This window comes from Chelonoidis abingdonii, chromosome 24, assembly GCF_003597395.2.
Source record: "Chelonoidis abingdonii isolate Lonesome George chromosome 24, CheloAbing_2.0, whole genome shotgun sequence".
Classification (NCBI taxonomy): Eukaryota; Metazoa; Chordata; order Testudines; family Testudinidae; genus Chelonoidis; species Chelonoidis abingdonii.
In genome coordinates, this window is record NC_133792.1 from 8,117,328 (window position 1) to 8,138,919 (window position 21,592).

At 46.5% G+C, this 21,592-nt stretch overlaps 1 protein-coding gene across 1 annotated transcript in view; it reads left to right on the forward strand.

Annotated features, from left to right (window-relative positions):
- LOC116835220 (uncharacterized) overlaps positions 1–21,592 on the forward strand; it is a 249,478-nt gene that overhangs the window by 134,194 nt on the left and 93,692 nt on the right. Inside the window, exons 10-12 of the mRNA XM_075060693.1 lie at positions 2,369–2,488; positions 20,502–20,540; positions 21,162–21,215. Of these exons, the coding sequence (XP_074916794.1) occupies positions 2,369–2,488; positions 20,502–20,540; positions 21,162–21,215 (213 nt within the window). The remainder of the gene's footprint in view (positions 1–2,368; positions 2,489–20,501; positions 20,541–21,161; positions 21,216–21,592) is intronic.

Genomic DNA, 21,592 nt, shown 5'->3' on the forward strand with positions numbered 1-21,592 from the left:
AAACCCAAACTGCAGCCCTTGCCATGGTTAGATCCCGGTCCTCCCAGCTGTCCTGTCTGTGCGCAGTGTGACTTTAAATCACCCTACACTCCCTCTTGAACAAGGAAGGAAGATACCAGGGCAGTGCTTCAAACTGCAGCCAGCAGGCCCAACTAGGGATTCTGGTTTCTCAGATGTGGCTTAAAACCTTAGCCACAGAGACCATGGTGATTTTGCTACTTCGAGTACACAGGCCCTTCTCAACCTAGCATCATTCAGCATTGTTTTTGTCTAAATGTGGTGTACCCCAATAGATGTGTACAACGTGTGCAGGTTGATAAAGTGATTATTCCCCTCTATTTGGCACCGGTGGAGCCACATCTGGAGTATTACATCCAGTTTTGGGTCATTCCCCCCCCAAGAAAGGATGTGGACAAATTGGAGAGAGTCCAGCAGACAGCAACGAAAATGATTAGGGGGCTGGGGCACATGACTTATGAGAAGAGGCTGAGGGAACTGGGGTTATTTAGTGTGCAGAAGAGAAGAGTAAGGGGGGATTTCATAGCAGCCTTCAACTACCCGAAGAGGGTGGTTCCAGAGAGGATGGCGCTCGACTGTTTTCAATGGTGGCAGATGAAAGAACAAGGAGTAATGGTCTCAAGTTGCAGTAGGGGAGGTTTAGATTGAATATTAGGAAACATTATTTCATGAGGAGGGTGGTGAAGCACTGAAATGGGTTACCTAGGGAAGTGGTGGAATCTCCATCTTTATTGATTTTTAAGGCCCGTCTTGACAAAGCCTTGGCTGGGATGATTTAGTTGGGGATTGGTCCTGCTTTGAACAGGGGGTTGGATAGATCATTAGAATCATAGAATATCAGGGTTGGAAGGACCTCAGGAGGGTCATTCTAGGTCAACCCCTGCTCAAAGCAGGAACCATATTCCCGACTAAATATCCCAGCAGCTGGCTTGTCAGCCTGACCTAAAAAACCAATCGAAGAAAGGAGATTCACTACCTCCGTAGGTAACCCATTTCCAGTGCTTTCACCACCTTGCTATGAAAAAGTTTTTTCCTAATGTGCAACCCAAAACCTCCCCCATGCAACTTGAGACCATTTACTCTTGTTCTGAATCAGGTACCACTAGACCAGGTCTAGATCCATCCTCTTTTGGAAACCCCTTCAGGTAGTTAAAGCAGCTATCAAACCCCCACTCTTCTTATTCTTCCTTGCAGATCTAAACATGAGTCCCAGTTCCCTCAGCCTTTCCTCAATAAGTCATTGTGTCCAGGCCCCTTATCATTTTTTGCCCTCTGTTGGATTCTTTTCCAACTTTTCCACATCCTTCTTCTAGTTGGGCTCCAAAACTGGACACAGTACTCCAGATGAGGGCTCACCAATGTCGAATAGAGGGGAATGATCACGTCCCTCGATCTGCTGGCAATGCCCCTACTTATACAGCCCAAAATGCCGTTAGCCTTCTTGACAACAAGGGCACACTGCTGACTCATATATCCAGCTTCTCATCCACTGTAATCCCTAGGTCCTTTTCTGCAGAACTGCTTCCTAGCCATTTGGTCCCTAGTCTGTAGCAGTGCATGGGACTCTTCCTTCCTAAGTGCAGGACTCTGCACTAGTCCTTGCTGAACCTCAACAGGTTTCTTTTAGCCCAATCCTCCAATTTGTCTAGGTCCCTCTGCATCCTATCCCTACCCTCCAGCGTATCTACCACTCCTCCCAGTTTAGTGTCGCCTGCAAACTTGCTGAAGGTGCAGTCCACGCCACCCTCCAGATCGTTAATGAAGATATTGAGCAAAACCAGCCCCAGGACCAACCCTTGGGGAACTCCACTTGAAACCAGCTGCCAACTAGACATGGAGCCGTTGATCACTACCCGCTGACCTCCTGAGGTCTCTGCCAACCCTGATATTCTATGAATTTGTGAATGTTCAGATCAATGAGTTTAGAGATACTGGGGTGGTGATGGATTTATTTGTCAGTACATATCAATGTATCTCTTTGGAGCGAGAGCTAGGTAGAGATGTATATGTGTAGTGCAGTCATGTTGCTCCCTTTTGTTAGTATCTTAGAGTTATAGAGATAGATTCAACTGTAATCTCCACCTTCAGCATCTCGCTCGGTCTGTGTGTATTCTCTGTACATTTTAGAGTTGGGTCAAGCCACATTTCATTCCCAGCTCCATACTTTCCCAGGGTTGTTTGGATCTCGGGGTTTTAATTCATCCCATCTGGGTCACAGGAATGGGCCCAGTTGTTCAGATCTGAACTCCCCCTCAGTCGGGGTACGTGGTTTTGGTTCAGGCTGGCTTTGGGTTTGTGTGGACTGAAAAATCCAAGCCTGTCTTAAAGGAGTTGCCCTTCTCTTTCCTAGGGGCACCATGGTGCAATGGGGAGAACAGGCCCCCCAGGAGATCCAGGCCCCCCAGGTGTCCCTGGTGTACCTACCGTTGTTCTCTGGAGAAATTCAAAGGAGGACTGGTTGACATTCATGGTGAGTCTAGGACAAGCCCTTTTCTGCGGAGAAGGAAAGGAAAACTCAAACTGCTTGCTCCCCAGGGCAGTGCATACTAGGGTGAACTGCACAGCATCTGGCCATACCCCTGAGCGGAGAGGTGCAGCATGAACTGAGAAGGTGGCTTTCTTGCCAGGGTGAAACAAAAAAGGGATTTAAAGTTTCTGCATAGAAGGAGTGTCACTTCGATAATATCTGCCACCTGCAGCTCTCAAAGAGCTTCTGAGACACCAGTTGAGTCTCACATCATTGGGCAGCAAATAAGTTGTATGCCCTTCTGACAGCTGGGGAGACTGAGGCACGGAGAAGTTAATTGTCGGATTTTAAAAGCCTGATCTCCATGTTTGCAAATACCCGCTCCAGCCTCAATTATGGCAGTGTTGGGCCAGAGCCTGGTAAAGAACCCAGGATTCTGGAATCCTAGTTCTGTGCCCTATCTGCTAGGCCACACAGCCTCCCTCTGAAATGCCTACAATCTAATTTCCAACCTGGCCCTATGCCTGAGAGTAGTGGGGAGGGCAGGGGAGAGTTCTGGCAGCAAGACTGAGTGGTTTCTCAGCTTAGGCAAGTTCATGTCTTTAACATATTTACATTTCTTTGATCATCTACTCACATCTCGTGGGCATCCCAGAAGAAGCTGGTCTTAAGGAGGTTCTTAGCATTGCCCTGCACAGTAAGCATTCCACGAGCCAAAGGAACAAAAAACTCATTGTCACTCAGAACACACATTCTGGGGAGCAGTAAGAGAAAACCCTACTACCCCCAAGTCAGAAACTCCCCCCAGGCATCAGGGTTTGAACTCACGATCTGCCACAGCAAAGCACAGGTCTCTACCAATTAACCTAAGGAGGAACTCTGCTAGCAGGTAGTAACCATAGGCAATTAATCCTTGCCAGTGCTTAATTTGTAATGAAAGAGGAGCCAGGGCTCAAGCAATATTTTTTGTGTTCATAACTGCTGCAAGCCCAGAGGTGCCAGGGCTATGAACTGCCAAGCCCACAGATGCCAGGACTCAGCCCTGGCAAGCCCTAGCACAAATGAAGAACTGATCCTTTCTGTGGACCAGCCATGAAAGGAAAAGCAGGGGTTGACACTCTTACCCAGTGTGCAATGTCGGCGCATGGAGTGCTGTATATTCTGGCACACGAGTTTTGATTAGTCATAACTTCACTGGCAGGCTTCCTGCAGTGGCAGCAGCGGTGATGCCAGGGGTAAATTCTGCAAAACAGTGGACACCGTAGCAGCAGCCTCCCTGCTTCACATACCCACCTTTTCCGTTTTACCAAAGATCAATGCTGAACGAGCCGCCGCTGGGATTCCTCGGGAGGGCTAATCCGTGGTTTTCTATTTCAAGCATGAGGGTTTTGATATTTTTTTTCCCCCTTCCTAACCCACATTCCTAAACTTTGCCCTGGGGCAGGGAGAGGGAAAGCAATCCTGATTCAAACCACATGGAGAAAAGAGCAAGACTCCTAAGGAGAAACATGTTTCAAGCCAGTGACAATTCCAACTGAAGCTGTCCTGGCAAGAAATGGAAGCAGTATATTTGGTATATATTACCTTTCCTTTATTAGAACTGCATGCTGCTGTGACGTGACATTAGGGAAGGTATATTAAAACATCAAAGGTCTTCAATGCTTTTTAAAGCTGCATCGTATTCCCTGCTGGCCGTGATGCATGCTGGCTGGGTTGCGGGCTAGGTCTGCAGGGGTAGCACATGTTGCTATTTCAGAGCCTAACACAGGCGTGCTTTTTAGTGCGAGTCAGTGTCCTCTCTATAGTGTAGGCACTCCGTGTAGCAATGGAAGGTGATACCTCAGAGCTAATAATTATAACACTTTGTGTGCTTAAGCCCCTAAAGCAATGTCTTGTAGGGATCTGGAAGGAACTTTTTTTTTCACTCTGTAGTACTGATGTGTTGGCCATCCTGATTATTGGGTAAGAGAGGAAGGATGCGCCTGCGCTTAGGGTGATGAGGCATGAGAGACCCAACTTGGATTCTCTGCTCTGCCAGAAACTTTCTGTGGCATCCATGGCAAGACACTTAGCCTCTCTGTGCTTCAGTTCCCTATGGCAGTGAAATATGGATAACAGCACCGCACTGCCTTGCAGGGTGTTGTGAGGAGAAATGCATTAATTCCTGCAAAGTGCTCAGATATTACCATGATGGGGACTCCACAAATACTTTACTCATTCTGCTGAAGCATCAGCTGTTGATAGGGCCCTACCAAATTCACAGCCATGAAAAACACATCATGGACTGTGAAATCTGGTTTCCCCCTGTGAAATCTGGTCTTTTGTGTGTGTTTACCCTCTACAATACAGATTTCACAGGGGAGCTCAGCCTTTCTCAAACTGAGGGTCCTGACCCAAAAGAAAGTTGCAGGGTTATTTTAGAGGGGTCATGGTATTGCCACCCTTACTTCTGTGCTACCTTCAGAGCTGAGTGGCCAGAGAGTGGGGGCTGCCGACTGAGGGCCCAGCTCTGCAGGCAGCAGCACAGAAGTAAGGGTGGCAATACCAGGCCAGGCCATTCTTACTTCTGTGCCGCTGCTGTCGGTAGCTTTGCCTTCAGAGCTGGGCTCCCGGCCAGCAGCTGCCGCTCTCCAGCTGCCCAGCTCTGAAGGCAGCGCCGAAGTAAGGGTGGCAATACCGTGACCCTCCCCCTAAAATAACCTTGTGACCCCCTTGCAGCTCCATTTTGGGTCAGGACCTCCAATGAGAAACGCTGATTGCCCTTGTGAAATCTGTATAGTACAGGGTAAAAGCACATAAGACCAGATTTCAGTCCCGGATGTGTTTTTCATGGCTGTGGATTTGGTAGTGCCCTACCTATGCCTATGTGCGCCTAAAGGGTCTTCTCTCAGTTCCTTACTAAAACATCCTCCAAACTCTCCCTTCTCAGCCCATTCATGGACATTGCTTCTAAGGACAGTCTGGGATTCAGGGTACTGAGTTTCCCTCTCACCCCAGAAAAGGGTCATCCCTCTATGTCAGGGTTGGAGTGCATTAGTGGAAAAGTCTGGCACGTGTCCATGATTGAACAAACAAGGAGCTTTCACCTCTTTCACCTCTCTGAATGAGGCAGGACTGAGCAAGAGGAGGTTGTGGTTAAAGTTTGGTTAGTTGGTTGGTTTTTAACAACAAAGCAACTTTGTTTTCCTGAAAGGTTACGTGTCATGAGATCTGCCACCTGATTGGCCTGGGGAACTGCAGATGGCTACAGTGCATCATGCAGGGCGCGCTGAGTTTGGACGAAGCATTATTGCGGCCCCTGGAGCCCTGCCCAGTTTGCCTCAGGAAACTACAATNGAGGTGAGGACAGCACACGGTGTCTCAGGGACACATTTCTCTCGGTGCACGTGTGTGTTGGGTACATTCTTGGGGTGGGTGTTCTTGTCAACGTTACTTCTGCAGAAAGACGTCATTCCCCTTTGTAAATAACATCAAAGAGGAAGGGATGGGGTGGGGGAGCTGTGAAGGTGCCAGCATGACTTGGGAGAGGAGTTCACCATGTGAGAAATGCAAACCGATTTCAAGGCAGTGGGGCCTGTGTTGCTTATGCTCTCCTGTTAGCAATGTGCCAGTGGGGGAAGTGAGAGATGCTTCTGGAGGAGGGGACTGGAGACCTGCAGGTGCTTGTCAGGAGATAAGAGGGAATCCTCAGGACTATGAGCACTGCTTTTGATATTGTTCATCACTAGCCAAGCTAGCAAAGGGATTTTTCATATCACCTGTTTGGACATGAGCAGTGGCATTTCCATCAGAAAAGATAACCCATCCCTGTGGACACGTGGGTCATTCCTGCTGGGCTTCTCCTGCTAGGTTAGTCGGTTCCTGCTGTCACTTGGGTGAAGCTACTGAACTGGCCCAGCTCTCACTCACAGGTACCACGGAGAGCATCCACCGCATGGCAGCCAGATGTTGTGATGCAGCATGTTTGTGTCGCGACTCGTGTTGCGTTGGAGAGGGGAGGTTTGTGTCATTCCAAGGTGTTGGCTGGGTCCATCAAGGGTCTATAGAGTCTGTTGTTTTCATCCTTAGATAGTGAAGAGATCGTTACTAGTCCTATTAAGGTAGATGGAACGTGAATACTTTACTTATCCCTTCCTGTGAGGTCACATGGGAGCAAACCCAGCACCTGGAATCTGAGCCTTTCTGAGAAGCTTGGACTTGGGCTCCCTAGGGCCAAACCTGCCTCTTTGATTTTTATTTTTTTTTGTTTCAAGCCAGATCAGAACTATAAGGGAGAGTGATTTTCAGGTTTGGATGATGCCAGACTCCTCCCGAGAATTCAAACTGGCTGAAATGTCATGAAGTTTATGTGGTTTATCCAATCTCTTGGCTAAAGCTAACCCAGCATCCACGCCATTCTGATTGCCTATTGCCATAGACCAGAAATTCAGTAAATAACTAATGACGATGATAGAATTACAGAAGTTAGAGATGGATGAAACCTGTGGAGTTATCTAATCCCCGTCTCCCTTCTGCTGAATGGCAAACCTCATAGGTGGCAGATCCCAAACGCGCATTATATGATCAGTTGCCTTTCCAGTCCTCATCTGCCTGCAAAATGGGGTGAAGTGAGATCTCAGTGTTGGAACCAGAACTCTGACATTCCTGGTTCTGAGCTCTGTCCAGCTATAGCTTTTCTTCTGCCTGCATCTGGTGGAGGCATTTTGTATTAAAGCTCCTGGTTTGGCCTCGTGCACTTGCATTCTGTTTGTTTAACATGCCTAAACTCTGTCACTTGAAAATATTCCCCAAAGCCATATTTCTTCTGAGTATTGTGAGCTCACAGTAAACAGTGGTATTATTGTTGGTGGGAACAGATGGTATCTCTAACAGGGTTTTGGAGGCTGATTCTCAAGTGCTCTGTGTTCTCTGCAGAGATGGAGTATTCTCTTGCTACATGTGTCCGCTGAACAAAACATGGACCCTTGTGTATCACGGGGACCCAGTGGCTGGCCCCTTGATCTTAGCCGATTGCTACTCTCCAGGTGAAAAGATCTACTAGAAAAGATGATGCTGAGTAGTTGAAAGGCCACCCCAGTAACTGCAGCGGTGGTGGATGTGACAGATTGGACCCCCCCATCTGGGATGCCACCTGATCTACTGGGGTTTCACTGAGCCTCTCCTGCTCCAGCAGCCTGGATTCCCTCTCTCAGTTTTGCTGAATTAGGCTCTCCGACCTCTTGCAGTGCGCGCACATACACACACAGACACACACACAGGGCCACACCCAATGGCAGACACAGACTGAAGTCAGCTCTGTGTGAGAGGACTCACCCAGTACTCACAGTCACACCCCTTTTGGGGATAAACCCTAAATAATACTGTCTTGTGCCGTTTAGAAAGATCTGCACAATGCAAGCTCATAAAAATTTGCCCTCTCCCTCAATGTGGAGAGAGAGATGCACAGTTTCCCCCCCACCCATATTGATTGCACAAACAGGGTTATGTTATAAACAAGAAATATGTTTATTAACTACAAAAGATACATATTCAGTGATTATAAGGGATAGCAAACAGATCAAAGTAGATTACCTTAGTAAATAAACAAAAAACACAAACTGAGCTTAACACGTTAGATAGGTAAGATATAAATTAGCAGACTGGCAGATTCTTAAGGCATAAGTTGCCTGGGCTTTCCTAGGTTTTCATGCACAGGCTAAAAATCCTTCTAGCCTGGGACCATCACTTCCCACAGTTCAGTTTGTTCCTCAGGTGTTTCCAGGTGTGGTGGTGTAGGGAGAGTGAGGTCCCCCCATAATGTCGTTTCCCCCCTTTTATATCTTCTCCCCGTTCTCTGGAAAGCTCTTTTGCTGGGACCTGGGTAAAACAGTTCCCAGTGTGTAGTGTTATCTCTGAGAGGTTTCTATTGTACACAGTTCCTGGGGTAATCCTTGTGCTCGTGTGCATTTCCTCTATAAGCCATTAACGTTGTTTGGCCTTTTTACGGTCATTCCTTAAAGGCTGCTTGTGGGTGTTTTCAACCTCAGGACATGTTTCAGCAACACATACACAGCCTAACATCACACACAACGATAGCACATACAATCCAACGAGATATTACTGTCTAGCAGATCAAGATTTTTAGAATGACACCTCACAAGGCATGCTTTGTATAAGCCATATCCTAATTACATAACAGTGGTGAATATTGGGGTGTCAGGGTATAACAGAGGAGACTTAGCTATAGGTTTGAGTAATGATACCATTACAGCTTTGCTGGCAAGGAAGAAAATGATGTACATTGAAACAAATGCAAAGTGTAACGATGCATCCACACTCCAGATTGACAGGCTACACACTTGCTTGTCAGCATAATACAGGAATCTTCATTTTCCCTGCAACACTTTTGTATCGAGATCACAGCTGACTTTGTTTGTAACCATCTGAGCTCACCTGGGTGGCTCTGAAATGTTCTGTTGCTTGGGAAGTGGCTGTTCTCATGAGAGAGAGAGACTTCCTTGAGACCTTGGATGACCTCAGAGAAGGCACCAGGTTGGTATAGTTCTCACAACATGAGGTTTTCATGCACTCTCTAAGATTTAGTTGGTTTCAGGCTCAGCCTTTCAAAGTTTGTTTGATCAGCTTGCTCAGTTACTGATCTGGAATTTAGAACTTGGTGGGGGATTTTCCCAGAACACTGTTCCTTTATTACTTGGGGGAGCAGGCTTTCCACTGTCCATGACTCCCTCCCCTTGCAGTCTTTCTGGCCTTTACCTCCTTTTCTTACCTTTAAAGCCCCCCCACTAAACCTTCTGAGTAGGATGGTTTGGTCAGGGCTCCTTTCAGAACCTGTCAGTCATTCCTTTACCCTCCTGAAATGGGTCTTGTGGGTGAGGTGCTCTGCTGCCATCATAACCTGAACACAACAGTGAAATCAGTAGAAGAGTGAGGATACGTCCCATGCTTCCAACAGCACATCTGTTGCCTTCTGCTTGGAGCACTGCTACCTAGAACGTCAGGCAGCTACTGTTGCTTTTGACTAACATGGAGCAGTAGCCTGCCCTATGCTGAGTGAGAACGAGACTGAGAATCCAGTGAGGTCTTTCTCTGATGGCATCACAGTGCCCAAAGTGGTGGGACTGGGAGTGCAAAGCTGTGCAGAAGCACTGATGAGCTAGCAAGCTGCAGAACCCAGGAGGCAGATGGTAATTGCTACAGAACAGATGTAGTCAGATCCATGAACTAGCTCTTCATTTCTTTCTCTGGCCACGTCTACACTACGCGATAATATCGAATTAGCTAAAATCGGTTTCATAAAACTGATATTATAAATTCGATTTCATGCGGCCACACTAGGCACAGTAATTCGGCGTTATGCATCCATGGTCTGAGGCTAGCGTTGATTTCTGAAGCGTTGCATTGTGGGTAGCTATTCCGTAGCTATCCCATAGTTCCCGCAGTCTCCCCCCGCCCGTTGGAATTTCTGGGCTTGAATCATTGTTTTGATGGGTGTCTGGTAAATGTCATCAGTCATTTCTTCCTCGGGAAACACAGCTGACAATCCTTTCGCGCCATTTTTCCCTGGATTGCCCTGGCAGATCGCCATAGCACAGCAATCATGGAGCCTGTTCAGCTTTTTTTTTTTTCGGCACCGTATGCGTACTGGATGCCACAGGACAGAAGCGATACTCCAGCGCTACACAGCAGCATTCATATTGCTTTTGCATGATAGCAGAGATGATGTTACCAGTCGTTCTGTACCGTCTACTGCGGAGGTAAACTGGCAATAGAGATGTACGGTTATCTCTCCCCTCTGTACTGTCTGCTGCTATCATGTGCCTCTGCTAGATCGCCGGAGTCGCAAAGCAAAATAGGTAATGACTCCCTGAGTCAATCCTCCTTTATGGTTCTAAAAATAGAGTCAGTTCTGCCTAGAATAAGAGGCAAGTGTACTAGAGGACCAGTGTATCAGAGCACAGCTGCTCCGTGTCAGTATTCACAGGGGTGCCCCTGCAACAACCCCAACCCGTTGCTTCTTCCTCCCCCAACCTTCCTGGGTACCGTGCAGTGTCCCTCCCCATTTGTGTCATGAAGTTTTATAAGAATGCAGGAATAAGAAACAGAGACTTGTTAGTGAGATAAAATGGGGGGAGGCAGCCTCCCGGGGCTATGACAGTCCAGGCAGTACAGAATCTTTTTCTTTACACAGGAAAGGAGGGGGCTGATTGAAGCTCAGCCCCAGTTGCTATGAGGAAGACGGTTACTAGCCGTTCTGTCCTATCTACTGGGAGTGACCAGGAATCATTTCTGTTTTTACCAGGCGCCCCCTATTCAGTTAAAAAGCAATTGGAGCATTCAGGGGTCATGAAGGACAGTTACCAGTCTACTGTACCTTCTGCCACAGAGGGGGAGAGGAGCGAATACTGTTCTTTCTCCAAAATTGCAGCATCGCGGGTCTACAGCAGCATTCAGTACCATAGGGTGACATTGAAGAAGTCAAGAAATGATGTTTTTCCCCCCTTTTCTTACCGTGGTGGGGGGAGGAAAGAAGAACTGAGGAGCTATTCCCTGAGCACGCCAGACACTGTGTTTGAACCTACAGACATTGGAGCTCAGCCAAGAATGCAAATACTTTTCAGAGACTGCTGTGGACTGTGGGATGAGCCGGGTCCTCAGTATCCCCTCCCTCATGAGCGTCCATTGAGTCTCTGGCTTCCCGTTACACTTGTCACCCAGCACTGTGTTAGCTGTGAGATTTTTTTTTCAAATGCTTTGGCATTCTGTTCTGTAACGGAGCTTTGATAGAACAATTTGTGTCCCCATACAGCGATCAGATCCAGTATCTCCGTACGGTCCATGCTGGAGCTCTTTTTGGATTTGGACGCATCGCACCCGTGCTGTCAGAGCTCCACGCTGGGCAAACAGGAAATGTAATTCAAAAGTTCGCGGGCTTTCCTGTTTTACTCCCACTGCATCCGAGTTCAGATCGCTGTCCAGAGCGGCCAGTGGTGCACTGTGGGTATCGCCCGGAGCCAATAACATCGATTTCCGTCCAGACTATGTGGTATAGCCTCTGTCCAGATCTGGACTTCAGCGTCCAAGACCTGGGTGCCTACCTGAACTCCCCAAGCTCACTACCAGCTTGGATATTCTCGCTGCCACCAACTAGGACTATTGGGGTCTAGTATGACCCCCGAGTCACCCCAACTGTCCCTGGGGACCCCCAAGACCCAGAGCCGGGTCTCCCTCTCTTCTCTCCAGCTTCCCCCCTTTCTGGGTTAGCGGTGCGAGACTCAGACTTCACTCTTTGAATGCAACCGGAGAGGGCCAATCTAGCGTCCCGAGGCTATGCATTCACAGCTAATCACAGCTACACAAAGGAAATTCCCCCTCCCTGAGCTGCGTAGCAGTAACTAGAGAAAAACTTCAACACAAGAGAAAGAGGTGATTCTTTTCTCTTTCCCGTAGCCTGCTCTTTCCTCAAAACATAGGAAAATAGCCCACAGCCTGGCTTTTCCTTCCCTTTGCCTCCCTAGGAAAGAAACTTCCACAAGTTTTAAAAGAAAAGTTTATATAAAAAAAGGAATATAAAACAATAATCTTCATAAGAATCCAACTACGGCTTCTTGCTTATAAGGAAAATCTGAAAGAACAGGTCTGATTTAAAGATAGCGCCAATTAAACAGTCAACAATCAACATTACATGTGAATACAACACAAGGCTCATACATATCCGAAATTACTTTGTTTTCCTTTTACTTACGATGTTTTAGAAAAACTTTAAATAAGATGGAGTTAGGAGGAAAGCCTGTTTACTACACAGCCGAGGAAAACAAACAAAGACACAGCAATCCACATCGCTGTACAATACACACAAAGTCTTCATAGCCGATTACTTCTTTCCTTGGTACTTCCAGACTTTTTAAGTAGAATATTTGAGATAAGAGAAGAGGTAGAAGGAAACTTGTTTACTCATAGCCGACGAAAAAAAGACCCTGCAGTAACAAATTCCCGCCCCTGACTTTAAACAATCCAGTTCTCTGATTGGTCTTCTGTCAGGTGTTTGGTTACCCTTCCAGGTAAAAGAAACTAACCTTACTTACCTTATACTTATGAACACTAACGCTAATCGATATGTTTATATTATTTAGCGGTACTCCTCGTCTGGGAGGAGTACAGAAATCGATATAAAGTGCTCTTTATATCGATATAAAGAGCGTTGTAGTGTGGACGGGTACAGCGTTAAATCAATTTAACGCTGTTTAAATCGATTTAAACACATAGTGTAGACCAGGCCTCTTTCTCTTTGCATTTTCCAGTGAAACGGCTCCAGTATAGTAAGGTTATTTATACAATTTTACTGGAGCAGTGGCGATGAGGTTCAGCAGGTAACTCTAGTGATCACATAAGTTACCCTGGAGCTGCCGTTGTTGCCAGGCTGTTAGTGCCTAGACTCTGCAGAGCATCTCAGGGTAACCATTTAAATAACTTGGGACCAACCTGGACCAGGTCTCGCTCCAAGGATGTCTGTGAAAGGACCATGGCAGATCCGAGAGAAGGAGAGTCAAAGGGAGGTTGCTTGCAAATGAATGATACGTTTTCTCGTCTCTAATAAAATATTCGAGAATATCCTAGAACTCTGCTTCTGATAAGCATCCAGAGGGTGGAATACTGTTAAAAGAAGTCTAGATGGCCACCCTGCACCTTCCTCCCCCCAAAACAGACATTCCTACCTATACAATTCCCATTATCCGAGAGCAGTTTCCTACCAGGAGACAACAGGGCTGGCCCTTCCTGATGTTTTCTTGTGATAAATGTTACACAATGCAGCTCCTAATATGAAGATGTCTGCTCCCAGAGCAGATGGTGAAAACATTTATTAGAGTGGAGCGTTCTTTCCACTGATCAGAAGCGGTTGCGGTCATATCTAATTGCACTTAAATTGTTTCAAGATGAGCTAGGGCTGTGTGACTTTTGGCAGGAATGGGTGGCTGATTGCTGCCACGGTCTGGGTTCAAGGGCTTTTTATTGACAAGTCTCTCACAGGACTCCTGAGGGGAAAAAAACAGTCACTGGTTGAGTATTAAGGTGTCACTATGGATTACAACTAGTTAAGCAATGGCCAAATAGCCAACTGAGTTGAGTTGGGCAGCTGTTTGTATCAGTAAGACCTTTTCATAGATTCTTAGATTTCAAGGCCAGAAGGAACCATTGTGGTATCTGACTCCCTATATAACAGGCCAGGGACCTTCCTCCTTACTAATGGGGGATCTCCATGATTATATACTGGGCTATTTACAGGTGAATTTTAGTAATAATTTGGAGGAGGATGCTGGCAGTGAGTTGGAGATGTGTGCTGGAGCCTCTGAAGCCTTGGGGATAAGGGAAAAGCCATGATGAATAGTGAGAAATTGTATCTGGATTCAGCCAGAAGCACTCTGGCTGATGGAATTCAATGTGGACAAACGTAGGGTCTAAACGTACCTGTGTCCATGGACTCTGAACCTGAGGCTTCCTCTGGGAAAGTGTGGAGACCTTGGAGCCAAGAGGAATGGGGAGATAAGAGCATCTGGATGAAGATTTCCACTTAGTAGTTCGCATCTAAATTTAGAGAAGCAATTGAGAGACTAAGGCGCATCTCAAAAAAGGTAGGTTCCATTAGAATGACAATCACACTCCTTTATCAAATTAAGATATGGTTGATTTTGCAAATGTCTTCAGAAGACTGGAGAAGTCACTGGGCATTGCTGTACTCAGAAGTCCACGGGGTAATACTGAAAATCAATCACTTCCTTTTTAACCTTGCCCCATAACTTGAGGTCAAGAGGTCATGCTAGGAAATGAATGGCCAGTAAATTTAAACAAAGGAAAAGATTGACTCATGAAACATAGTTAACCATTAGGAATTTACTGCCTCAAAAGAGCAGGGTCAGTTCTATGGTTGGGTAACTTTATGAGCCTACTAACTTTTTGGTCTGAAATAAAAGTGGAGTTAATCAATTCTCATGCTTCAGAGCATATGTTGGTCCCCAGTGAGAGGTCAGGAAGAGATTTTTTTATTTTATTTTTTTTGTGCACCAGTGTTCAGTGTGGCATTGAGGAATTAGCTAGCTGCTGCATGGGAGTGTATCACTGACCCATGAGGCATCCTGTATTAGCCACAATAAGAGGCAGGATTCAAACTAGTTGGCCCATCACTGTGACCTCTCTTAGTGCTGGTGTTCTGATATGGATAGTATCTGCACTAATCATTCCACTTTTCTGGTGACCAGAGCCCCTTCGGGCAATGAACTTAAAATGCAGAAAGCGATCTTTTTCCCTTGGCTTCTGAGGCCTGTGTTCAGGGTTCAGTTCTCTCTTCTTCTTTTTTTTTTTTTTTTTTTTTGAAGTTTAATGAAACAGCATCACAAGCCCCCAGTGCACCGGAGTTCACTGCTTCAAAAGCCAAGGGGAGAAAGCACTGGCTGCATGCCAGTTCCTCCAGAGCCTCCAAAAAATAACTCTGAAGAGGCTTCTGAGGGAAATGAGACTCCTCTGCCGTGGGCCACAGCTTGGCTTGACAGGCTGTCAGGGATTTTGCACATTTGCTCACATTAATCAATTTGGGATAAACTTTAAAGGAGCCGAAATGCCTGGTGCAGCATTAGAGCTAGTTAAATGTATCCATCCATCATCTGCCCAAGAGCCCTGCTTATTGCTAGAAATATTTCCATATGGTGAAAGACCTTTGTTTGTTTCTGTAAATGAGCTCTCTGACTCCTCTCCTCGTATGTCCCAGGAATAATCTGGGAAGGAGATGATTTCTCACAGCCTTAAAGACTGGAGCTGGGTATACAGCTTGGCAATGAATGGCAACCCAGTCCTATCAATGGTGTTTGGTTTCTGTTTGGAAACTAAGGTGCTTTTGTGCCTCTGTGGTGGACCGGGGCCTGGGGAGAACTGGCAGAATCAGGCGCTAGTCTGTACTGGAGACCAGAATAAAGTGAAAAGGATAGGGGACAGGAAGAGGAAATAAGACCTTTCCCCTCCTGTGTTCCTGTCATTCATGCTGATGAGAGAACTTCCAAAGGGCTGGGGGATTGAATTTGTGCCCTAATGTTTTTAGGATGCTTCTCTAAACTAACTGAGCCCTTCAAGAAAACTGGACTGGAAATGTGTGGAAATGAGGTTTTCGCCAGAAGTTTTTTAATTCCTCTGGCTGGGCCATAGAATCATAGAATATCAGGGTTGGAAGGGACCTCAGGAGGTCATCTAGTCCAACCCCCTGCTCAAAGCAGGACCAATTCTCAACTAAATCATCCCAGCCAGGGCTTTGTCAAGCCTGACCTTAAAAACCTCTAAGGAAGGAGATTCCACCACCTCCCTAGGTAACCCATTCCAGTGCTTCACCACCCTCCTAGTGAATAAGTTTTCCCTAATATCCAATCTAAACTCCTCCACTGCAAACTTGAGACGCATTGTTCCTTGTTCTGTCATCCTGGTACCACTGAGAACAACTAGATCCATCTCTTTGGAACCTCCTTCCAGGTATTGAAAAGCAGCTATCAAATCCCCCTATTCTTCTCTTCTGCAGACAAACAATCCCAGTTCCAGTCATTATCAGTCCTGTTTCTTTGTTGTGTTTGTTTGTTTTTAAATGTTTATAATTTAATTTTCTTTTAAAGATGCAGTGGAGATATGATCCAGAAGTGCAGCGACCCATAAATGAAAATCAGTAGGCAAGAAAGGTTCTTGTCATTTGGATTTAGAGTAGAGCTGGTTGGAAAATGGAATTTCTGTCCTATGGGAAATTCTGACATTTCAAAATTGGTTTCCACCCCAATTCATGATGAAAAGTGGAAACTTTTGCAGAACAAAACTCTAGAAAATGTCTATTCATCAACATCAAAGGGACCTTGTTGAAACATTAAAAGTCAAACCAAGAAAGTCAAATTGAAATATTTCATTTCAGTGTTGAATTGTTCCCTCAAATTTAATTGAAATTGACTCATGCCTGTGAAACATTCGGAATTTGATAAAACAACATTTTGTAATGGAAAACTGTTCCATTGATCATTTTTCAACCAGCTCTAATTTTGAATGAATGATTGAGTCATTTTTTTATACTGAGCTGGGGCAGAATACTCAACAGTCACAGATCACGTCTGGCTTTTATCAGTGACTTACTGCTATCATTCGGTCCCAGGGTTAGCGCTCAGGATTTTGTATTGCCTGCTGCAGTGTGTTGCTGGCTTCTTTTTGCACATCTCAGATGGTGACTTGGAGTAGGGCTGGCTGGAAAACAAGAATTCCATTTTGCAAAACATGTTGTGGCTGCAGCAATTGGGCTTCATTCTGCATCAGGAGGAAACCGAGAGCTTTTGAATTTTTTCATGAAAAAACAGGGAGAATGACCCAAGAATAGCTCGATAGAAGACCCAAATTCAAGTCCCTGTGCTGACTGATTTGGAACCAGGACTTGAACCTAGGCCTTCCATGTCCCAGGTGAGTGCCATAATCTCTCTGTTGGCTATTCTGAGGTCTCTCTGGTTAAACCGAGACAGAGAGAGAAATTCCAGCCTGGGCCTGATAAACTTTCCCAGTGAACGTTTCACTGAAACCAATAATGGTTCCATGAAGAATTTGTTTTGCATTTTCTGATGAAAACACATCTTGTGGGGAAAAAACCCTGACCAGCTCCAGTTTGGAATCCATAGTGACCCATGTAAAAAATCAGTCAGGGACCACTGACAACCCCAATGGGGGGTGGATGTCAGATGCTCGGGACTTCCTCCAGCAGAGGGGCGAGCCAAAGCCTGTGGCTCCAGCTGGAGAGCGAGGAGGCTCAGGGCTTCCCTAGATTCTAGAGTGGGGCCAGAAACGGGTTCAGAGTATGGGAGGTGGCTTCGGGCTTGAACCAAGGGGGTTGGGCTGCAGGAGTGGGCTCAGGGCTGAGGCAGAGGATTGGGTTGCAGGGGTGGTGCAGCTCAGGCTGGGGTGTGGGCTCAGAGGTGGGGCTAGGGATGGGACACGGAGTTGGGGTGCAGGAGGAGGTTTGGGGTGCGGGAGGGGCTCAGGGCTGGGATAGGGGGTTGGAGTGTGTCGGGTGGTGCAGGGTCTGGGAGAGAGTTTGGGTTGCTGGCCAATGGGAGCTGCGGAGCTGGTGCTGCAGGGGGCAGTGCATGGAACTTCGCTGATCACCCCTCTGCCTAGGGACCACAGTGACATGCCAGCAAGCAGCTGCTATTCACATTAAAATCCAGAGGAAATGCAATGTCCCCAAAATACTTTTGTGACTAACCACCAAAAGTTATGTTTGTGGCATATTTTTGAGGTAAAAGCAACAAATCAACAGGATTTGAAATATCCTGGTGGCTTTCTTGGAGGAAGTTCAGTGCATAACAGAAATGATGATTAAGGGGCTGGAGGGATTGATTTATGGGGTGAGATGAAAGTAGCTAAATATGTCCAGCTTGGCTAAGTGGGGGATAAAACAAGCCCTTCAGTAGCTTAGGAGGCTGTGAACAGTCAGGACTGAATGAAATATCTGGAGCAGCGTAGTGGGGTTCAGCTCAAGGACCGAGGAGATGAAATTGAGAGAAAATGTTGGCTGAACATCAGGAGATGTTTCCTGGCCCTGAGATCTCTCTGGCTCTGAGATATTTTCTCGCCAAAAGCAATCAAAACCATGTCACTTTGGAGGTTCTAAACTGAGCTGGAGAAATCACTAGAAACTGTCCTGTACAGGCAATTTTTTCTCTGGGTCCCAGTCTAGGAGCTGGGTGGCCTATTAAATCTTTTTGTTTTTTAGCTTCCATAAGATTCCATTTTTATAGTCTGTTTAACATCTGTCTGTCATCATCAGTGAGGATTGAACCCAGGTGCTCTGGATCCAAAAGGCTAAGCTGCATTTTGTTTAGACCTGGTAGCGGATTGGTAAACCTCTTTATGTAATCTCACCAGAGACAGAAGAAGACAGAGACGATACCATGTTAGCATAGGTTACATCTGCATTCTGTATGGTATTCTGCCTTCCCCTTCAGTTTGTGATGGCAATGTATTCTCAGAGACAGGCAGCATGTCAGACCTTTTCGGTGTGTCGTCCTCTGTTCTGCTGTTTCATTCTGTTTGAGTATCTCCTCACCTAGAAGGCTGCATCTCCAGAGCAAAGGAATAATCTTACGTGAAAATGGAAAACAGGAAATCACTACAGGTTGAGTCTCACATCTCATTATTGGCTCTGGGGGCAGGAACTGGCACCTGGCACAATGGGACCCCATCCCCCTTGCTGCTTCTCCTCTTCTCACCCCACACAACACATCTCCATTCTTCTGTCTCTTCTCCTTCTTCTGGGGAGACATACCATGGTCCAGCCCCTTACCTCACCCCGACACACACATGTCCTCTCCCTCCTCACTACTGCTCTTTTCACTGTGTCTCTTCTCTGGGCAATTTCATCCATTCATGTGGCTGCAGCTGATTTGATGCTGACAAATGGCAAATCAACCTGCCCGCTGCCATCAGATCCTGCATACCTGCCTGTCAATCTGACATCCCAGGGCCGACACGTTGTCTGCTTAAACATCATATAACTGAAACCAATCATCTTCACTTCCCTCTCAACCCCTTCCTCTCTCCATCGCTATCACCGCTGACAGAGCCACCCTCCTCCCCGTCACTCAGACCTGTAATGAGGGAGCTGGCGGTGACTCCTCCCTCCTGCTTCCTTCACACATCCAAAGGGAACCCAAATCCCTCCACAATGTCTCTAAGCTTTGTCCTTTTCTTTCTCCCTCTCTCTGGATAAAATTCTCTAGTCCAGACCCTCATCATTTTGCGTCTCAGTTATTACAACCTCCCGCTCTCTGGCTTCCTTGACACCTGTTTTGTCTCCCTACAGTCCATATAAAAAGCTGCCCCTAAAATATCTTTTTCATCCATTACTCTGATCATCTTTCTCTCCTCCCATCATCCTTCCATCTTTGAATCTCTCCACGGGCTCCCCATCTTCTACCACATCAAATGCAAGGTGGAGAGATGGGTCTGAGAGGTGGGATTGAATGGAAGGAGAAAACTTGGGAGCAGAATAGGGGATTCAGAGAATTCAAGAGCAAAAAGGCACCTTAAAATCCCTGCATAACTCTGCCCTACCAACTTCTTCTCCCTGGTTTCATTTCAAGTTGTCTCCCAACCTGTCTGCTCCACCAACAGTGCCAGCCTCATCCACCTGTCGATTCGGCTTTTCACATCAACCTCACCATGCGGCCTTCTAGGAGGAGAATGGGCTTCCAGAGCTCATTCACAAGGCCTCCTCTCTCCACATTCAGATCCCTTCTGAAGCCCCAGATCTGCTCTGACACCTGTGGAGAAAGCAGCTGACCTGTACTGATGAATATGGGGCATTATTGGGCAGGGGAGAGGAGTGGGGGGAGCCGTGTCGACGTTATTTTGTCAAGACTTGGCAAGCACCTCCCTGACCACTGCACTGATATGTCGTAGCCCTTTCGCTTTGTGTCTGTCATTAGACTGTGAGCTCTTCGGGGCGTGGGCGGAAAGCTGGAAAGTTCTTAGCACAGAGTGGGTGCTGCCGGGTTGATAAATAAGAAGAGCACAGCTTTAAGGTATGTCTATGCAGCAAAGAAAACCCAGCGCCTGGCCCATGCCAGCCAGCTTGGGCTCACGGAGCTTGGGCTGCGGGGCAGTTTCATTGTGGTGTAGACTTCTGGGCTCTGGGAAGCTCCCACTTGGCAGGTCCTAGAGCCTGAGCTCCAGCCCGAGCCCAGTCATCAACACAGCAGTGAAATGGCCCCACAGCCAGAGTCCTGCGAGCCCAAACCAGCTGCCACAGGCCAGCCACAGCTGTCTAGTTGTTGTTTAGACACACCCTGAGCGGGTGTTCTCATCCAATGTGATAGAAATCGTGAAGCTGACAGGAGTGTAGTAATGCTCCTGGTGTCTTGACGACAGAAGCATGTGCCATTCTTTGGTTGGTATAATAGACACATTTGGGTTGTTTTTTTTTACATTCTCTCTCTTTTTTTCCCCCCTCTCCTTTTAGCAATCCTCATTTTACCAGCTTCTCCATGCAGGCTGGCCGGTGAGTGTCTCCTGTTAAGTCTACGTACGGATGTGGTGGGTTTTCCAGCACCTGAATTTTTAAAAAAAATCAAGACTGGATGTCTTTCTAAAAGATATACTGTAGCTCAAACAGAAGTGACAGGCTTGACCCAGGAATCATTGGGGGAAATGCTCTGCCCTGTGTTATGCAAGAGGTCAAACAAGATGGTCTTAATGGCCCCTGAAAGTAGGAAAATGGGAGACTGCCACCAGAGTACATCAGAAAAGTGTCTGGGTTGCACTTTTGCTTCATAGTTAAGCCTAGAATTGAAGGTTCATGGAAACAAGAGAATCCAGCGTTACACCCCTTAGAAGCTCTGTCTTCCAGAACCTCTGCTGACTCCCCAGTCATTTTCAGAATCAGTCAGAAATTAATCCTTATTTTTTTTAAAGAAACCCATGTAATTATTCTGCCCACTTCACAGTCCTTTTGTCTGTATTATACCATTCCACCACCCTATGTGTTGCGTGGATTTTGTGCTCAAGTCCTCTAACATGGTCTCTCCGATTTTTTCTGTATGATCATTTGGAGTCTTGTCTCTTTCCAAATAGTTTTGATCTCTAAAATATGTTACCGTTTGCCTTTATTTTTTAAATCTAGAGACATCCAGGACCACGTGGGCTGCCGGGGCATCCAGGGAAACCAGGATTACCTGTAAGTATGAAAAATCCCCTCTAAATATGTCCGAAGAAGCCAAGTCCTCAGTTATCCCATCAGATGTTTCTGCTTTCATTGGAAGCTTTCAGAGGCAATGTTTACAGACACTTGAACAATTTAGGCCCCACAGTTGAGCTGCCTTTACATTTGTTACTGTCCAATAGTTTGTCTTGATATAACTAAAGCTTCAGTGCTGGGATTTTCAAAAAAGTTGTAGCTGAGTGAAAATCAATTGAAGTTGGATTTCTGACTCCCTTAGGTTTCTTTGAAAGCCCAGCCCAGCCCCTCAGCTGGTGTAAGCTGGCATAGCTCCATTGACTTCCTTCGGTGAAACAGTGCTCATTTACACTCACTGAAGATCGTGTGTGTGTGTG